General features: G+C 45.8%; 1 protein-coding gene across 2 annotated transcripts in view; it reads left to right on the top strand.

Moving 5' to 3' along the window:
- MAX (MYC associated factor X) overlaps nucleotides 1–18,076 on the top strand; it is a 92,183-nt gene extending 74,107 nt beyond the window's left edge. For both annotated transcript variants that reach the window (XM_069208900.1, XM_069208901.1), the window contains exon 5: nucleotides 16,597–18,076. In XM_069208900.1, coding sequence (XP_069065001.1) covers nucleotides 16,597–16,784 — 188 coding nt within the window. In that variant the 3' untranslated portion in view covers nucleotides 16,785–18,076. The remainder of the gene's footprint in view (nucleotides 1–16,596) is intronic.
- Nucleotides 18,077–19,673: the final 1,597 nt, after the last annotated feature.

The following is a 19,673-nucleotide window of genomic DNA, read 5'->3' on the forward strand; positions in this document are numbered from 1 at the left end:
CGTGCTTGAGTACCCATTTGTAGGACGTCATTGCTGAAATCCTTCATCTGGACTTGCCACTGGGGCATTTCCAGTGGCCCCTCAGTTATACCCATTTACTTTGCGGAGGTGACGCTATGAGCAGGGTCTTGCAGCGGCGCTGCCAGGGGTAGGGTGGGTGAGGGTACGCGAGCGGGAGGTCGGATCCCCATCTCCTGCGTTTGTTACTGTGCGCACCACTAGGCCAAGACCACGTCTTCACCCCATGATGCACACCTCCCCGCGCTGCAGGAGGGCAGAGAGCTCGCAGAGCGCCTGGAGCCCGTCGGGTGTAATGCACGGTGGTTCCTTTGGAGGAAGAGCGTGCATCGCCATCTTGGGACGGTGTTTACCTCAGTGTCTAACCAGATGCGGCCGCTGTTCCACTGTTGGCATAAATGATCCGAGCGCTGCATGCAGGGGCGGTTTGCGGCGGAGCCATCAGCGGCGAGAAGGGGAGGTGAACGGTTTGAAGGAGTGCATGTGTTAAGTTTGTCTGCCCGGCCAGCGGGCACTGTGAGCGGCCCTCACCCCTTGCTGCTTCCCCGCATCACGCACCAGTGCATTCTGCCACCCTGCACTATGGCGCCCCACCAGGCCTGTGCCAGGGCGGCTGCAGGTTTTTGTTTTCAAAGCTGGCAGGAGTGCGGCCTCTGCACTGTGTGCGGACCCGTGTGTACGTGCAAGGGTTGCTTCGGATCTCCATGCATGAGGGGAGGTGCGCACCCTGATTTATTGGTCGGCATCACCAGCATCTCTGTACTTTACTCGCATTCTTTCCGGCTCCTGCCGACACCTCCCTGGGTGACATCTGCAGTGTTTGCCCAAGAAGCGGCCACCCAGCTGACTGAACTGTCACCCCGGAGACACCAGGGCAAGTCTGGGCGAGCACACTCCAGTCCTCGAACCGAAAGTGAAATGAGCATTACTTCTGCCGTAAGCCGCCTCTAGCTACCAATCCATGAAGTGAGTCGGAAACCAAAGCGGGGGCCTTGTGTGAGCATTTGCCCCGCTCGTGCCTGTTCTACGGCTGATGCCCATGGCTGAAACCTCTGCCCTCCTGGAGCCGCGGTACGGTCGCAGACTCCGTGCGGTATTTTCTGTGTGTCCGAGGCGAGTTTCCACTGTTCAGCTTGTCTTGCCATCTGTATTTGTGAGGAGGCGGAGACTTCAGCTGGTTATCTGGTGAAAAAAAAATAGCGCAGCTGGAGAAGGTCTGTTCACTGCATTTTCCTGCTCTTAATACGGAAGCAGGCCATTATGTTTTTTTCTTTGAATGTATGCTTTTCCGGAGCCGGCCAGAAGGTGGCAGGCAGAGGCCAGTTTTTGAGTTGGACAAATGCCGTGCTGCAAAAGCAGTGTTGGCTGGTGCCTTTTGGTAGTTTTTAGTTTTTAGAATTTATTGTATTGCTCATAACTGTAGTTACACACGTTTGTCGATCACGTCGGGGTTAAATCTACGGTTCTTCTGATGCACCGTCACCGGTCACCTAACCAGACCAATCCTACCTTGTCATCCACGCAGACTGTCCCTCCCTTCGGACAAGTCTGGGCAGCTTTACGCTCGTGTTTCTCTCATACTGAAAGTGAAAATATCCGTTCAAAGTTTGTTTCGCTCTAATTTTTCTTTGTTTTAAATGAATGCAAAATCCAATGAGGCAGGAGGCGAATGACGCATCGACCTTGGCACTTTGAACAGTGTCTTGTGTTTTACTGTTTCCAGGGTTACTATTTTAAGCACCAGGCGTTTTGTGACTTTTGAAATTCCATATGTCTTGGGTATTTTTGCGGGCAGTGACTCAAATTCTAGCAACGACATCCTTGTTTTATGCAGACAGATTCGGCTCTCTTGTGGACAGGCTTATCGTGTACAAGCCAGCACTGCCTGTGGACTTGTTTTGTTATTGGTTGATTTTCTTGCCAATGTTATTTGCTTGCTCTGTATTCTTTGTCTTTTATTTCTCTTGTTGTTGTCCCTCCAATGGAGCGTAGCAATTTTACTATGTTTCAGAACGGATAATTCCTATTCTCCCACTGCTTGGAGGGAACTTTTTTTTTTTCTTTCAGCACTCTGGGAGTTTTCTTCTCTCCACCTTTTGCGCTTGTTCTTTTACATTTCTAAATCTTCATTTGGCTTCCCACCCACTGCCGTGTTCTTCTGTTGCTGCTTACCCCCAAAATTCATGTCGGGATCTCCCACCCTTAGTTACTCCTATATTGCTACCACTCAACCACACACAGCGATGTACACGTGATTTTTTTTTTTTAGATTTTTTTTTTCAGGGATGTGGGGTTTTAGGCCCTCACACTGTGCCGTCGTCTTTATTTTCTATATATTGATTAGGAAGATGAACAGAGAAGGCAGGGAACTTGAGTTTGAGGTGGAGCACAGTTCTGTTGAAGGAGTTGGTAAATGAGAGATCAGCAGTCTCTCCAGAACAGCAGCACGTCTGCTGATGAATAGCTAGCAGCTTTGTGAGACTGACCTAAGATGCCTGATGGGGTGGCAGATATAGTGTATTATCTCTGCTTCTTGGCACCTTTGTTAATTTGTTTTTCCATAGCACACAGATGGCCTCTGCCTTTTTGCTGAAAGACTGCTCTGATCCAGTTTGGAAGTTATGAGTCCGAGCCCTTTCCAGTGCTTTCAAACGCCACATTCCTAGTGAAGGGGCTGTGTGGGTGAGTTCCACAGGGTAAGATTTTGGTTTGGAAGAAGTTTCTATCATATTGTAGTACCTTGACCCAATGAAATAGTCTCAGAAGCCGATCGGCTGTGTCCACGTGAGGTGGTTATTAGGTTTCCCACATAGCATTAGCTAGATGCTTTAAAATTCCACCCATTAATTTTAATTACCTTATTCCTGGAATGTCAAGAACTTTAATGTGGGTGACCACACCCGAGGGGTTCAGGCCAAAAGTGAAGTAGCTGTCTGATTTTTGGCTAGTTGTAGTTTGACCAGTGTCGTGGCAGCCAGCAAGGCAGAACCATCACTGTAGTATGTGCCGGACATGGCTGCAGCGGTGATGAGGGCGATCTGGGGAAGTGGTGTCAGCAGAGGGGGGGGGTGCTGCAGAGTTCATGGTAGCACATGTTGCCCTTTTGTACAAAAGATCATTTATCATCAAACTTGACACCCCAGATGTGTTGCAGAAGGGTGACTGTCGATGGAAGGTGGCCTCTGGTACCGTGGGCTTGAGGGAGCCAGCTGCTTCCAGAACCAGGAACTGTCATTGCCCCAAGAAGATGAAGCAGGTTACTACATACACTTCTGGGCACTTGAAAGTCCACAACTTGCTAACTTGCACCTACCGTTCCACATAACTTTCGATGAATTTGGATGACCCTGTTGCGCACTTTGTAGCTTCGATTATTCCTTTTATATATAGTGTGTGCAGTAGTGGGATTATGGCCCTAATGTAGAAACTTGATCGTGGAAGACAAATATCAAGGCAGGTTTCTATGATTATGTACTTAGTATACATAATAACATTTTTTTTTTTATATGTAGTGGCCTATACTCGAATTACTTCGAAAAGCAGTCATTACTATTACCACGTTTATGGTAACTAATTTGCCCCCATGGAAAGTTGAGTCGGCCTTACTGCGATTCATACTTTCGACCTTCAGATCACTGCATGTGTCTTTGATGGACTCAGTTCACAGACCATCCTGAAGGTCATTCTGTCTAGAGTCACTATCCATGTTTTTACTCAACAGGATGCTATTCTTAGCTCACTCACTAGATTGAGGGGATTATGCACAGCATATGAATCTTCCTTCAAAACGTTTACAGATGTCTTGTTTTTATTTGTTGTATTGTTAATATCCCTTTCACTCGTAAGAGCGATTTTGCTAATCATCTATCCTCCTGAAGTCTTCCGAGTGCGCGTTGAAGTGGATCAGCCAGTCCGTGGATCCTAGATCTCTACCATAGCTTATGTTGGTTGAAGTAGCTGGCTGTTTTACATCGTAGTATATTTGTCACTTTCTTCCATGATGCTGGAGGATGGGGCTGTAAGTAAAAAGTTGTTTTGTCACAGGTTAGTAGCCCTTTGAAATGGCCTGCTGGGAACAGTTTTAGTGCTCTATGCCTGAAAGCCCCTGGACACTTCCTAAAAAGGCATCTGAGTCACCACCCCAGATGGTGAAGCATAACTCTTCAAGCAAAACCATTGAGTCACACAGAAGCAAGCCCTCATCGTAAAAAAATCCTGGAGCCTATTGTGCTAGGCAGGAGAAGCGCACCGGTAGGGATTTATCGAAGGGCACTGTCTTTACTTATGAGTGCGACTAAGTGCAAAGGAGGGACAGGTGGTGTTGAAAGAAAAGCTCCATGGTGATAAGAAAACCTCAGATGTAGAGCAGAAGAAAAGGGTACTGGAGGTTGATAGAGAACCCGAGCTGTCCCTACGCAGGATTCCTAAGCCCTTGGGGGCTTAAAAAGCCAGTGCTGGAGGTAGAACACATCTGGGCAAGAACCAGCAGAGCAGGAACCAGAACAGGCCACAGAAATGGGAGAAGAAACTTTTTCTCACAGCCAGTGATATCCCAGGCTTCGACTTGTCGCATAAAGAAGACCTATAAGGCATCTTGACAAGATTCAAAGTACATTCAGGGACATCTTAAGGCAGACCACCCGCTAGTCTTTTCGGTGAGGAAAAGAGCTTTGTCACTAGCATCCATGGGGCGTCCACAGAAAAAAAAGGCAAGAGATAGGAGACAGTGGATAAGGAAGAAGCTGTCTCTTACTGACAGTTAATCAACTTTGGTGCTCTCCTTAACAGACATGCACACGAGCACTTGGCAAACATAGTGGGCAGTATCCCATACCTTCTAGAGGACTCCCAAAAAAGGGCCAAACGTATTGTTGAAAAAGGCATAAGCATTACCAGGTCCTGCTTGGCCTTGGCCTCTGCAGACACAGCAAGCATGCAACTCGCTACCGGCACAGTCCTCAGGAGGAATGCAGAGCTGAGCAACTTAGGGTTCAAACCAGAGGGCCAGGTAAAATATTGTCGATATGCTCCTGAAAGGAAACATCTGTTCGGCCCAGGAACCGACCAGATACTGGAGGCGTTGAAAATGTTAAACACGACTGTCAAAGCTATGGGGGCTCAGGAGGTCTACAGACCTTTATCTAAAGGGGGGATCAGTGTCCTACAGGAGAGGCCAGTGAGGAAACCATTCCAACCAGTGGCACCAACAACAAGCCGCATTTTCATTGCAGGGGAAAGCCAGGGGGATAGACATTCCAGAAGCACAGCCTTAGCTTCATGAAAGTGACTTGCTGACGTCACCTTTCCTGCTTGCACACACAGCCCCTGTATGAGACGGATAAAATACTTCTTAACCAACTGGAAGTCTTTAACACCCACATAGGGGTGGGTGTTAAACATATGACACAGCTGTTGTATAGACATCACCAAAACACCAAGGATGCAAGAAAGAACAGTTCTAAATCCTGCAAGCAGAAGTGCAAGAGCTGCTTCAGAAGGATATATGGTCTGTTCCTAGTTCCAAGACCTCACTATGAAACCTATTGTAGATCTGTTTGTGAACAGATTCGTAAGAATGCAACACTTCTAGATTACAACCTTGGAAGAGATTGTGTGACTGCTACCTGGCAACTTTAGATCTGAAGGACGCCGACGTCACATACCCATACACCCTGCACATGTAACATTTCTCCGATTTCTGATAAAGAGGGTATCTTTTCAGTTCCATGCCCTATCCTTTAGCATACAATCTGCACCCAGGGGCTTCACCAAGACACTAGCAGTAGTGGTTGTGAACCTCGCTATACATGTCTACCCTTACACCTGGTTGATCAAGACCACCACAGTCCAACAATGCCATCACGATCTGGAAAAGGTGGTATCACTGCTACACACTATAGGGGTTTCACTGAATTGGAGAACATAATCTTGCACTCCACCTCTCTGGGGCATACATTAACACAGCTATGGCAGTAGCCTACCTCACTTCAAGGAGGGTACAAGCAATGCTAAACCAGACTTACCTTTACTAAACCTCTCAAGCTGTAACAAGGGGGAATGATAATGAAACTATTGGGAATGTTAGCATCTTTTATTCACCTTCCTCCAAACTCAAGGTGACACACGAGGCTCATTCAGGAGTGGTTAAACAACCCATGGTCACACACCATGAGAAATTGATGGGGCTAGTGGTTGGAAACAGCCAAGGTCTTCAGGGAAATCAGGTGATGGAATTCACAGAACCTATTAAAAGAAAGACACACAGGAATCAAACATGTCAGCTACAAGCCATCGGGAGGGCCCATTATAGGCAACATCCCTAATAACAAACCATGTTAGAGGATTAGGAAAAAACACACATGCAACGCTCAAGGAACTAAAAGTATAGCACGCACAATCTTCTATCAGTGGTGAATGTCACAAATAGATCTTTTCATATTGCAGAAAATGCAAAATGCTAGTCCTTTGCATCCATGGCACTGCCACCCTCAATTTCAGCAGAATGCCCATTTGATAAGATGGTGTGGGATATTTGTATACACTTTTCCCTGGTACCTCTTATTCCAGCAGTTCTGGAGAAATTCAGAGCCTCCAACACAACATTGATCGGGATAGTATCCAAGTGGCCTTGCCAGCCTTGGGTCTCACTCCTAGTGAAGCAAAATAATGGAAAATTTCCCCTGCCCAAGGACATGCGAATGATGCAGAAGTAGGGGATGTTTCGCCCCTACCCAGGGGAATGTCAACTGATGGCTTTGTTCCTGAGATACCCAGTTTTTTAGCACTTATACTCACCTAAGAAAAAAACTCTGCATCATTAAAGGGGCAAGTAGACCTTCCCCTGGAAAGTATTGTGCTCTCAAATGGAAAAGGCATTTAGTGATCGAAATAGGCTCCAGAAGACCATTCATCATGACACAGTCCTTGTTAGGTATGTAACCCACTTAACTAAATGTAAGCTATTGTTCACCTTAGTAAGGATGCACTTATCAGCTATTCCAGTTTGTTTGATAGGACTGTAAGCTAGGGATGTATTCTCCATATTCTAATCGAAAGGGTAATGGAGGGAGCAAAAGGTTCTTCGCTACACAAGCAGCTTTAAGCTGGTATTAGCAAGATTAGTGAAGACACTATTTGAACCCATGCACAAGGCCACACTTCCATTAAAGACCGTGTTTTTGGTGGCCATCGCAAAGAGTAAGTGAGATACTGGTGCACGAGCCTTGTATGAGGATCAGGTAATAATGAGCACACCCTCAATTCATGCCAAAGGTGGCGTCGCCCTCTCACATCAATCAATGCATAATTTTAGAGGCCACCCAGTGCAGCGCCATGCATCACTTAGCTGTCAGAAGGGCAATTATATACTATCATATGCAGGTTATTCAGAAAATTAGGGAAATCAAACAGTTTTTCATAGGACACTCGAAGCATGCCCTGGGTGGGTACAGCTATAACTAAAAATACTATTGCTAAGTGGATAGTACGGACAATTGAACGGTTAGTCACTGGCCAAGAAAACTCCAGCAAGCGGGCCATGAGCACATTCAACCAAGGGCTGCCACAGCCTTTATGACCAACATTTCCATCTTCTAATCAAAATCTCGTATGCATTCCCATGGTGCAAAGGGCCATGGCAGGAGGCAGATCCTTCTCCTTTCAGGCGCCTAGCCTTTGGCACGATTTACCGGAAAATCTTCACGCAATCCCCATGGAATCCACCTCCAAGGCGCACCTGAAGACACATTTGTTCTGAGAGGTGTAACCGGTCCTCTCTCTTCCTAACTCAACATAGCACCGGGACGCTACCTTGGTAGCAGCAGTTCGCACACTACTTGTCATTCATGCATTAATTTGTCATCAGCAGGGCAGCCACATGATCCTCAGGACACTCTTCCTCAAAGCAGTACTGTGTTGGCCTACAGTCACGGAAGGAGGTTGCAGTGGTCCAGGGAGTACTATGAGATCTATTTGCATCCACCCTTTTAAGAAACACCACTGCATAGTCTGTGCAAAGCATGTGCATGTGCATGTGCATGTGCTGGAGATTCCAGGCTGTACCAGAAGCGTTTCAAGTGTGACTCTTTTCAGGGTTCACCTGCCGTGCTATTGGTTGGGTCGGAAAGTTCAGAGGGGTGTGCCATGTGTGCTAAATTTCAACCAAAAAAATCGAAGACAAGGGAAATTCAGTGGTGGGCACATTACACCACAGCATAATCAAAGCACAAGTAGGTGTTGATAAAAGACTTGGGTTTGTAGAGCATTTAGGAAAGGCTTGAACAAGGCGAAAGCTTTGACTTGGAGGAAGTCCTTGAGATCCAGCACGCGGAGATGCCAGAGAGTCTTAAGGACAGCAACACAAAGTGCCAAGTAATGCACAGGTGTGCTGCAGGACCAGGCCGAAACTCTTGAACTCAAATGCTGCTCCAGTTCCAAAAGCTATAGTGGTCATTGGCAAGCACAAACATAAGCAACCCCACGGTTCGAGGTTGCAAGCCACTGTTGAAGGAAAACTCTTGGAACTGGCCTTGGCTCTGAAAGAGAGGGAGTCTCATTAGGGGGAGGCTTTGACATTGAACAAAAAGCTTTCAACGTTTAAATTACCGAGGGGAAGAATAAATAGAGCTGGACCCGCCCATCACACGAGAAACAAGAGTAAGAAAATCCTTAAATGTGGAGAAGTTGATGAGAGCCAGTATGGACGGACGCTGTTCCTTTGAGGGACTGGAGACTTTCGAGGAAGGGTGGTGGGATATGGGCAGTGATTTCTCCCGAGGAAGGAGTCGATAACTATCCCTCACCACCCACCTCCCTATCAACCCTCAAAAAAGACACGGAAGCGTAAAACACCCAAGTAAAAAGGGCAGCTGACACATGGGGAGGAGCAGGCGGAGTCGTGATTCTCCTGGACAAAGGAAGAACCAGTTCTGGACCGATGGGGTGGAGGCTTTCAAGAAGCCAACTGCACACAAACCACTCATGCCCACTGGGGAGAAGCACTCCTCCAAGGATCTTACGCCAACTGCACACAAACCACTCATGCCCAAAGGAAGAACCAGTTCTTCCCTACGCTGCCTCGTGTGCTGGACCGATGGGGTAGAGGCTTTCAAGAAGCCAACTGCACCCAAAGCACTGATGCCCACTGTGGAGAACCACTCCTCCAAGGATCTTACGTCAACTGCAACCTAAGCACTGATGCCCACTGTGGAGAACCACTCCTCCAAGGATCTCACGCTAACTACACCCAAAGCACTGATGCCCACTGTGGAGAACCACTCCTCCAAGGATCTTAAGCCAACTGCAACCTAAGCACTGATGCCCACTGTGGAGAACCACTCCTCCAAGGATCTCACGCTAACTGCACCCAAAGCACTGATGCCCACTGTGGAGAACCACTCCTCCGAGGACCTTACCTACATCAAGGGTAGTTTGACCGCTGACTTCATTGCAGTCCAGGATGAAAAAAAAGACAACACTCCGACCGCCATGGGGCCTCCACCTGACATGGAAAATAAGTGGATATGGTGGGACGTAAACTGAAAAGGTCAGCGTCCACTCAGCGGCTTATTGCCAACTCTCAACGTGCTGCTCAAGAGATATGGACGTCAACAGTAGGAAGAAACGGAGGAGTTGATGTCGCACCTCCCAGAACAGTACAAAAAGATGGTGAAGGTGATGGTGAAAGAAGACTAGACCATTACCAACACGAGCCTGAAGTCCACATTAAACGCCGTCGACACCGCTAGCAGTCAGATGTGCTCTGGAACAACCCTAAGATGGCATGCCTGGGTGAGAGTATCTAGCCTCAAGCAGTAAGTGCTAACCACTGTACTAAACAAGCCTTTCATAGGAGGACAGCTTCTTCGGAAATGCAGTGGATGAATTGCTGTAAAGAATAAAAAGGGTAACACGACTGCAAAGGTGATGGGCGCTTTGCAATCCAGAGTCCTGTTCCAACGACAAACCACACCAAGGGAAAAGAATACCTGCAAGAGGAGGGTCTGAGCCCACCACAAAAATACCACCTACTCACCATAGGTCGATGCACAGAGCACCCCAGGACAGTGCCTTACTACAGCAAGACAGCCTTTTCAAGGGAGAGCCGTAGGGAGCTGAGCCTCCCCACAGGGCTCTGGAGCAGCTCCCCCTGCAACACCAGGAGGGGGAAGGACCGGAGGATTCTTCCAAGAGCGGAAGACCGTTGCCTCCAACAAGTCAACCTTAAACATAATCCAACATGGCTCTTGTATAGCACTGCCATGAAACCAAGGATGAGGCCAAAAACCTGCAGCAAAGAACTGCTACGTTTTAAACAAGAGGTCACATAGCTCTTAAACCAGAAGGCAGTACAAGAGTCAACAAGAGGAAAGAACCGGGGGAGTCTATTCAGTTTACTTTAGGCCAATGGGTACTACACAACTTCATCAAGGCTCAAAAGTTCGCAATGACAACACTGCAGGAGTTTTTTCCGCATCCGCTTCACAGGGACTGTATAGCAGCCATAAACCTCAAAGATGCCTACCTGCACATACAGATGACAAGAGCTTCGTGATATTAATCGTACACAAGTCTTGCTTTTGGGATAAAATCTGCACCAAGGGTTTTCACAAAATTCTTTGTTGTAGTGGCAGCACACCTGAGCATTTGGGGGTTCCATGTATACCCATGCTTGGACGATTGTTTGGTAAAGGCAGAGTTGTTCAGATAGTGCCACGACAGCATAAATACAGTGATAAGGACACTTAATAGGCTGCAACAAGAGAAACAGTCTCTGGTCCAAGAGAGAAAATAATTTTGTTGGGAATGAGACGAAATTCCAGGGAAACCATAGCCTTCTCAGTGCCAAGAGGATCCACACTTTGACAGAGCAAGCTTGCCTTTACCAGAAAGGTGAACCTCTGGCAGCAAGGACAGTGGGAAAGCTAATGGGCATGAGGGAATTTTGTGTACCTTAATACCACATTCCAGCCTTCACATCTGACCGCTCTAGGGGTGGCGTGCAGGAGCAATGGTTGCAGGCATCCGGGAGTTGAGATGATCTCATAGATGTGTCTGAGAAGGTACCCAAAGAGATAAAGGGGTGAAACACAAATATTGTCACAGAAGTTGGGCCTTTCAAACAAACAGCTCACTATGTAGTAATCAAAATGAACACTTTTCACACTCGTAGGAAGCCCACGGGGGGAAGCTGAACATTATGGGCCAAGGCGAGGGTGGTGAATCACATAAATGTGTTAGAACTGAATATATTATTCTTAATCCTAGAACCTATCCAGACACCAGATCAGGAGAAAAGCACTTAAATTCCAGACAACGAAACCACCATGTTGTACCTCAACAAACGGAGGGGCAAGGTCACTCGTGCTGTCCAAACTAGCTCAGCGTATGTGGAGATGGGCCATTCCGAGAATGATAACATTAGTGTCAATAGGTCTTCTAGAAGTATACTACACATAAGCGAAACAGGCACACGCCTCTCACTTGTGGAAATTGGTGGAGAGAATCTTTCAGGAGTGGGACACTCCATACCCAGATCTCTTCCCAACTCCGCCAAAATGTTGTTGCTTCACATCCAAATACTACACAACCGGTCACTAGGCAGTTGTGTATCAATTTAATGATATGGGTAATTTATATCTGATTTTTCTCCCCAGTCTGCTAATACCCCGAGTAATAGACAGATGCAAGCAGCCACTCCCTAATCCTGATAGCACCCCAATGGGTCAGACAAACTTGGTTCTCTTACCCTGTGGAGATGGCACAGGACAGGTTCAAAAGACTGCCAGCTGATCAGGACTTTTTGACAATAAAGTGGGGTTAAGTTTACCTTCTGGAACCAGTCATCCCTCGCCTAGCTGCATGGATCATGAAGACCTTGTTTGGTCACATGTGACCATGAGTAAAGATTATCGAGGGCCCTAAAAGAGGCCAAAAGGCCTAGCCGAAGCAATCGGTACGCCACAAAGCGGAAAGGTTCATAAACTGGTTTAACTGGAAGGGACTTATTGGGAGCTGGACACAAGGCACCGCTGTTATCAAGTATCTCAACTACTAGACGAGTAACTTTCCTACTGCTCAAGGTACACCGGTCACCATAGTGGCCTACACTCTGTGTCAAGTACACCAGTCATCAGGAGATTCTTGGAGGGAGCCAGTGGGATGGCGCCACCAACGTCTACCGCACAGCAATGAGGAACGGAAACCTAATGCTGACACCGCTCATAAAACCACCTCTTGAGCCCAAGCATAATGCTGCTCTTAAGAAAGTAACCCTCTAGATTGCTTTCTTGATCACTACTACGTCTTGATGAAGAATTATTGAACTGCAGGAAGTACAGATAGACTGGTAATGAGAAGTTACCCATAGTTTCTCGGAAAGGTGATTTAACACTTTTACGTCAGTCAGGCCATGCAGTTTAATTGTGGTGTTTTGTTTTTTTGTCAACAACCAAATTCACAAGCAGAAAGGGACCCTTCTTATATTGGATGTCAGTAGAGCAGTAATGCATTACATATCGGAAACAAAACAGTCTTTCATTTTCTTGGTCCTGGCCAACAAGGGTTCAGAAGTCACTAAGAGGACTATCACGTGGTGGATAATAGAAACAATCCAAGCATGCTGCAGGATAGCAGTAGTGACCTGGGAGAAAAGGCGCAAGGCCACACACTGAGAGGATAATAGCAACACATGATTTAATTGGTAACACATTGATAAACATTTGCATGGTAGCCACATGGTCTTCGTACGTATGTTAGTGAACCATTAATGCATGGACAAACAACCTAACAAGTGCAGGTGGGATGAAAAGTACTGAAAGACCTTTTAGCAAATACACTTATTTCAACGCAGCTTTCCAAGAAAAGAGAATACTGGTACAAAATAAATTCACAGCATGTGAATTCTGAAAATAATCACTCTGCAAAGCAAAATGTTTACTTATGTGTAGGAGTAGTTTTGCAGCTTTATGGATTTTCTGGATTCACATGCGACCCTCCTCCCTCCCCCAAAATAGGTGATTTGCAACAGAGGGAGTTAGGAGTATTTATGAGAGAGGAGAAAGCCATAGCTAGGAGAGAGTCACCCAAGGGGACAAAAAGGATCAGAAGATGGTTAGCACGTCTAAGGGCTTCCAGGGCTTTTAACTGAAATCATGCGAGAAGGGATATAGCACCAAATGGTTGATGCCCACAAAAAAGACTGGACAAAGAGAGACCATTCCGGACCCATCTGCTAGATGGAGGACCAAGTATGCACAACACGTGAATCTAGAAGTATCTACAAGCTGTAAAATTAGTCCTGGAGATGAGTAACCGTATTGTTATTTACCTGTAATTATGGGTTTGCAGCTTGAAGCTCTCATTGATTCATATGCAACCCTTCCACTTCCCCCTTTGAAGGAGGTTCGTGGAGAGGGGGAAATCTACGAGGGTGGGCACGTCACAGACATTGTGGGCTTATCCACATAACTGTTGTCATACTATGGCTCTGCTTCTGGAGAGAACATTTTAGGAGGAAAACACTTCTGGGCCCAATCTCTGGAGGACAGAATTGTGACAAGCATATGGATAAAGAAGAGCTTCAAGCTGCAAAATCATAAATACAGGTAAGTAACTGGCTTTGGTCTCATTCAGATCGACCTAACCACCTTTGGCATTTAATTTGATGATTGAAAGGCTGTAGCTGCTTTGCAGTTGCTATGAGAAGGTTATTGTTCGTATTCTGTGGGTGTTTGTTCTGACAAGCTAAGGTTGAGCCTGTTTAATTTAGTTGGGTACATCTAATTGAAGACCTTTAGAATATTCTAGACACCATAATTGATCTTAACTTCTCTCAGCACCATCTGCTTGCCGACAGGTGATACCTTGTGGTTCAGCAGTAATCTCTTACTACCCTGTAACTGACAGAGTGAGGCTGCAAAAAAGCATCATCCCCGCAAGATGATCTCTGCACCTTCTTTCAACACTGTCAACCCTGCAGCAAATTAGTGCCTTAAAGGAAGTCGGGCTGTAGATCTTTCAGATGCTCCCGGCTCCTTCTAGTGCACCTTAAGGCCCCATGGAGCCACAGGGGCTTCCGCTTGGACTTCTGCCTAGGGACCCTCACCTGACACTGGTTGACCTCTTGTGACCCAGTTCTGGGCCCATATTGACAATGTCCATGCTTCTACTTAAGCTTCAGGCTGCACGCCACTCCCTTCTGTAATGGCACCACTGCCAGATCTGATTCAGACATTGGTCTCTGCCCCGCACCGAGCTTGGCCCACCCCAGGCCTATGTCGTGCTGTTAGTGGTCATTCAACCAAATCCCCGGCCTACTCCCACTAAGCCAGCATTACAAAATGCAAGAAGCCCTATTCCACTCCAATTCTAACAGTCTGTGGCCTTTAGAACTTTCCCCATGTCACTTTTGATGACATGGAGTCAATCTGCTGTCCCTTGTTTCACTGAAGAAGGGCTTTATCTAGATCTGCAGACTACTAGACTCCACCCCAGAGACAGGTGGACCCCCACCTGTTAAACAGAAGAAACCACTTTCTTTTCATTTGTGTGTAGAGCAAAACAGCCCAACCTTTTCAAGGTGGATAACTCGGAGGTGGTCAACCTCGTTCACGTCAGCATGTCAGTCTTTTCTCTATTTCTTTCTCCCCTGCAGCAGTCTTACTAAGCAACTTTGATTTACATTCCCAAATCCCAATCAGCTGGTAGGGGGCAAGACATGACAATGTCATCTCTAGCTGGCAATTCATCACATTAGACCACTTGGTTTTGCAGATTGTTCAAAGGGGCTACTACCTATCACATCGTCCATGCCTCCTATTCCCACCCCGTGAGGTCTAATGTTGACTGACCACACCTCAGTTTTTATGCAGGAAGTCGACCTTCGGCTGTCCAAGGGTGCAATCGAACAAGGGCTGGACTCTGAGAGGGGGCATGGCTGGTACTCTTGCTGTTTCCTCGGCATTTTACCCTGACTTCATCTGTCCACCACCAGGAATAAAACCTTTGCGCTTGAGGTCTCTCCAGGAGAATCACTTGGTCAATCATTCTGCCTGCAGTGGTACATGGGTGTTGTCGGCACATTCTCGCCATTACCTCTCCAACCGTGTTCTTAAGTTAATCATGACAGACCAAGGCAAAGTCATCTTGATAGCCCTGGACTGGGTGAGAAGAACCGTGGTACTCCAATTTCTTGAGCCTGAACGTGTGCCTTTGATCTTGCTACCTCTTCGGTACAACCTCTGGTCTCAGCAGCCAGACAGCATCCTGCACCCACATTTCTGCACCTTACTCCTCCATGCAGGCGGATCGAATGGTGACACCTGAATTACTATGATTTTCCGCCTGAGGTATTAGATGCCCTTCTTGTAGGCAGACATCCTTAAAAAAATGCTTTAAAAAAAAAAAGGATTTTGCACTGAATGCTCAAAGTAGTTCGTGGTCGGGTATGGCACCTGTCATCTCGGCCCTCTGCAGGCTAATCTTTCTGATGTACTGTTTTTTATGGCAGCCTTCCTTCCAAAAGTGTGGTCTCCCATTCATGGCGTAGATGTGATGACCTTATCTCCCTTCTTCACTTCCCCACGCCCGCAAAAGAAGAAAAGATTTGATCTGGAAGGGTCCTGAGCTTTTATATTGATTGTACAAGGGACCACTGCATAGACGATCAGCCCTTTGTTGGTTTGTCTGAAACCAAGAAAGGTAGAGCAGGAGCGAAGAAGAGTCTTGTGGAAATGGATAGTTCTTCGTATAAAGATATATTGTGTGCCGGCCAATCCAGAAACAAGAACCTCCCCTGAAGGCCAGTGGGCCAATCCCAACAGAATGAAAGCTGTAATAACTGCTGTGGGAGTACCTGTCCTGGACATCTGCCAGGCTGCAAAGAGGGCGCCTGTGCATACGTTCACAAAACACTTCTGCGTTCACAAAACGTTGGACAGACAGGTCCACAGAAAGGGCCTTTTTGCCAAGTCGGTCCAGCGACACGTCTTGCACTCCTCAGACTCTTCCTCTTGAGGAAGTACTGCCATGTTAGCCATCCTGAGGTGAGAAATCTGTGGTTAGATGTATCCTTCAGAAGACAAGCTGGTACCATAGGTAATTGTTTCTGGTAAATACCCTACCGCACATGCTTCACTGCCTCTCCATGTCCCGGTTCTTGGGACCTTCTTACGCTGTGCGGGTGTCATCACCCAAGTGAGATTTTGGCAATGTGTTTATAATCATCAGCATCTGAGGGTGTGCAGAAGGAGAAAGATTAAGAAGTGAACTTTTTTGTGAAAGAGTGGTGCTTCTGGGCAGCCCTGTTCCATCACTTCCAAGGTGGTAAGAGATCGCCTTGAAGCCACATTGCACCACCTTTGGTTCATAGGAGTAATTTCTGGGAGAATTTTCCGAATCCAGACTGGTTTCTGGGATAGTCTAAACGTGAGGTGAGTATCTCAAAGGAAGAGTGTTTCTGAAGGTAAGTAACTTGTGAACAAAACATTCCGCAAGTAATTTTCTTTTTTCTTCATGTCTGAAATAAAGAGGTTTCATTACTCTCATGTGGCTAACCAGCCTCCCGTTCTTTGATTGCAGTACGTGCACTGGAGAAAGCCAGGTCGAGTGGCCAGATTCAGGCCAACTATTCGTCCACTGAAAACAGCCTGTACACCAACGCAAAGGGCAGCACCATCTCTGCCTTTGATGGGGGCTCAGACTCTAGCTCCGAGTCTGACTCTGAAGAACCCCAAAGCCGAAAGAAGCTTAGAATTGATGCCAGCTGAACATGGCGTGGCAATAAAGCGACTGAATGGGCCCAGGGTCTTTTTCTGTTTTTCTGTTTGTCTGTGTATCCCCATCCCTTTCCCAGCTGTAAATGACTTTTTTTCCTTTTTAGTAGAGACTTTGGACTACATCTCTTATTTGCCCTCATGTCCTCTTCTCAACCACCTGTGTTCATTTTTAAGGAATACTTCCCAACTTGGCAGCTTTTGTACCAAGAACTAAACTTGTCGCCTCTGAATGAGCACAGATGTTAGCACATTGCCTTATCGGCCCACAAAGCCCATATCAATCGCTAGTATCTAGGTGCTCCTTCTCTTTCCCCAGGAGGAACTTCACAGCCAAGTATTTGTGAATTTGTGAGCAGGTAGGCTTTTAGAAGACTTGTTTTAAACATAAACCTGCTTTTTTTTTATTTTATTTTTTTATTTATGACAACTACACGTTGGGGGAAAGGTCGTTGGCAGTGCAGATGGCAAGATTGATTTAAGCAAATGTTTTATTTAATCCTTCTGTTCACAAAAAAAGCACTAACGTTCGGAAAATGGCAACAAAAAAAACAGTCTTTAAAAGGCTGTGAAATGGATTGGAGGTGAGAAATCCAAGTTCGCTTCATACCCATTCTCAAACGGGGTGAAGTTTTTATTTATTTTGGAGATATCTGCTGTCGCCTACGGACCATCTAGGAGGGATTCTGTCTCGTGCGCGGAGGGCTGTATTTTTGTATCTTGCGATGAGTGATAATGTTTTGATATTTATGTCCTGCTACTGAAGTCTAAACTCCACAAACTCACTCTGCCGATGATGTAGGCATGTAACCCTGTACAGATTCATAAGGTTATGATCAAATATCCTTTTGTGTATTTCTAAGAGGTATAGCCAGCCTGACTTTTGTATGTCCATACACCAAGAGCAGTGCATTTGGTACTGATTGCCGAGTAGTGGCCAGTCTCGTGTAGCATGTGTGGATTCACTTAGTTCAAGCAGCTTTGTTCATGGCGCTACCGAGAAACATCCTGCAAGAAATCAAAAAGCTACTTGGTATAGGAACCAGACATTGTATTTTGTGGGGTGCAGGGGTGGGGGTCTTGTATGTGTCCTTTTGTCATTTTTTTTTCTCCTCCCATTTATTGGCATTTAATGAAATAGTGTACACAGTGTAGATTTGTCTTTGTTAATGTTAAATTCCATTCCATGGAAATGAAAAGTATGTTGTGCATACTGCCCAAGAATTGTCTTGCAAGTTTAGGCTTGCCTTTACTATAAGACTATAAATAAAAAATATTTTATCCTTGTAAGTTGTAATTTTCCTAATTCTTCTGTGTTATAGTTATGTTTCTGAAGTGAGTATATCCGTGCCCAAACCAGCAATGGCATGAAGTGTAGTTAGATGCTTGACTTCAGCAATAACATAATGGGTGAAAGGTGTGATCTATTGATTTACTGTGAAACTACAACCTAACATTATCCCAAAGTTGGTCAGCTTATATATTGATTTGTAGTCATATAAATGAAGGATATTATGCAGCATGACACTTAGATTTGATGCTTTACTTTATCTCACCATTGTTTTGCACCTTGAATGTATTCTAGATTTACACATTTTGTATTATTCCTCCATTCTGCCTCATGTAGACATGTAGAACAATTTAACCTCAACCATAACCAGTGTAGTATGTTTAGAAAAGCATGTGTCTGCGTGATACCCCGTTTTAATTTATTTTAACTCTTATTTGGTGACATGTTTATTCTGGGCACTAGGTTGCTGCTAAACATCTTTAGTGCATATGCTCGGACAACTAAAAAATGTCATAATATGTAGCCGTGGCCATGCCTTGCATGTATCTGGCATGTCCTGTTCCATTTGCTCTCTGTATAAAACGCTTCATTGCATGACTTGGCTTAGGGATAATCTAAAAACTCCCTTCACTGCATTAATGTCGGTATTAAAAATCATTTGGTCTAAACAACACAGTTGATTATTAAAGTATATTTCTGCCATCCCCTGACATCCCCCTATATTGCTCTGCTTGCCCCCATCTTCTGCTGTTTCCGAAGTTAGATTTTACATTGAATTGCCCTGCCTAGGAAATAGTTGTGAATGACTTAAGTATTTTGTTGGAGGACAACACCCTTTCTGATGCAGGAGCACTGTTCAAAGTACTACACCAGCAAGATGATGGAAAAGTTGTTACAGAACTTTGTGGTCCTGGGAAGCAGCAGTATGATCTTATCTGGTTGTGAAGGACTAAGAAAAGTTGACAGTTGACTTAAATAGATAGTCAAACCTCTTGGGATGATTGTGCTTTTGAATTAGATTTTTCTGAAGTCACCCTAGAGCAGTGGTCTTCAAAGTGTGGGTCGCGACCCCCACGGGGATCGTGAAGTCAATCAAAGGGGGTCGCTCATACCTGGTCGCACTTCTGCTGCCTGGAACTGCCTTGAACTGGAATCCAAAACGTTTGCTCTTCGTTTTGGATTCCAGAGAGTGGCATCTCAAGGGGCTCTCTGATTGGAGGACGTTGGAAAATAATGAAACGTCATTGACTGTCCTCCAATCAGAGAATGCAGAATGAAAACCAGGAAATGCTGGGAACTGGGGCCATAAATACGAAGCTGTGCAATGGTTTGTAGAGGAGAATTTTTTTTTCCTGGACTTCATCCCTGCAGAACTGGTAAGTAGCACACCTCTCCTTCACGATCTGCTGAAAACCAAATCCTCGTTATTCTATGTGATTTCATAATTCGAAGCCGGGGAGGTGTGAAAGCCCTTCTTCGATTCTTTCAGCATGTACACACTTCTAAAAACTTTAGAGACCGGTATTTACAAACAGTATTAATCAGTTAATTTGTATGGATGGCACTTACATAGCAATGTAAATATTAGTAAT

This window comes from Pleurodeles waltl, chromosome 9 (assembly GCF_031143425.1).
Source record: "Pleurodeles waltl isolate 20211129_DDA chromosome 9, aPleWal1.hap1.20221129, whole genome shotgun sequence".
In the NCBI taxonomy this organism is placed as follows: Eukaryota; Metazoa; Chordata; class Amphibia; order Caudata; family Salamandridae; genus Pleurodeles; species Pleurodeles waltl.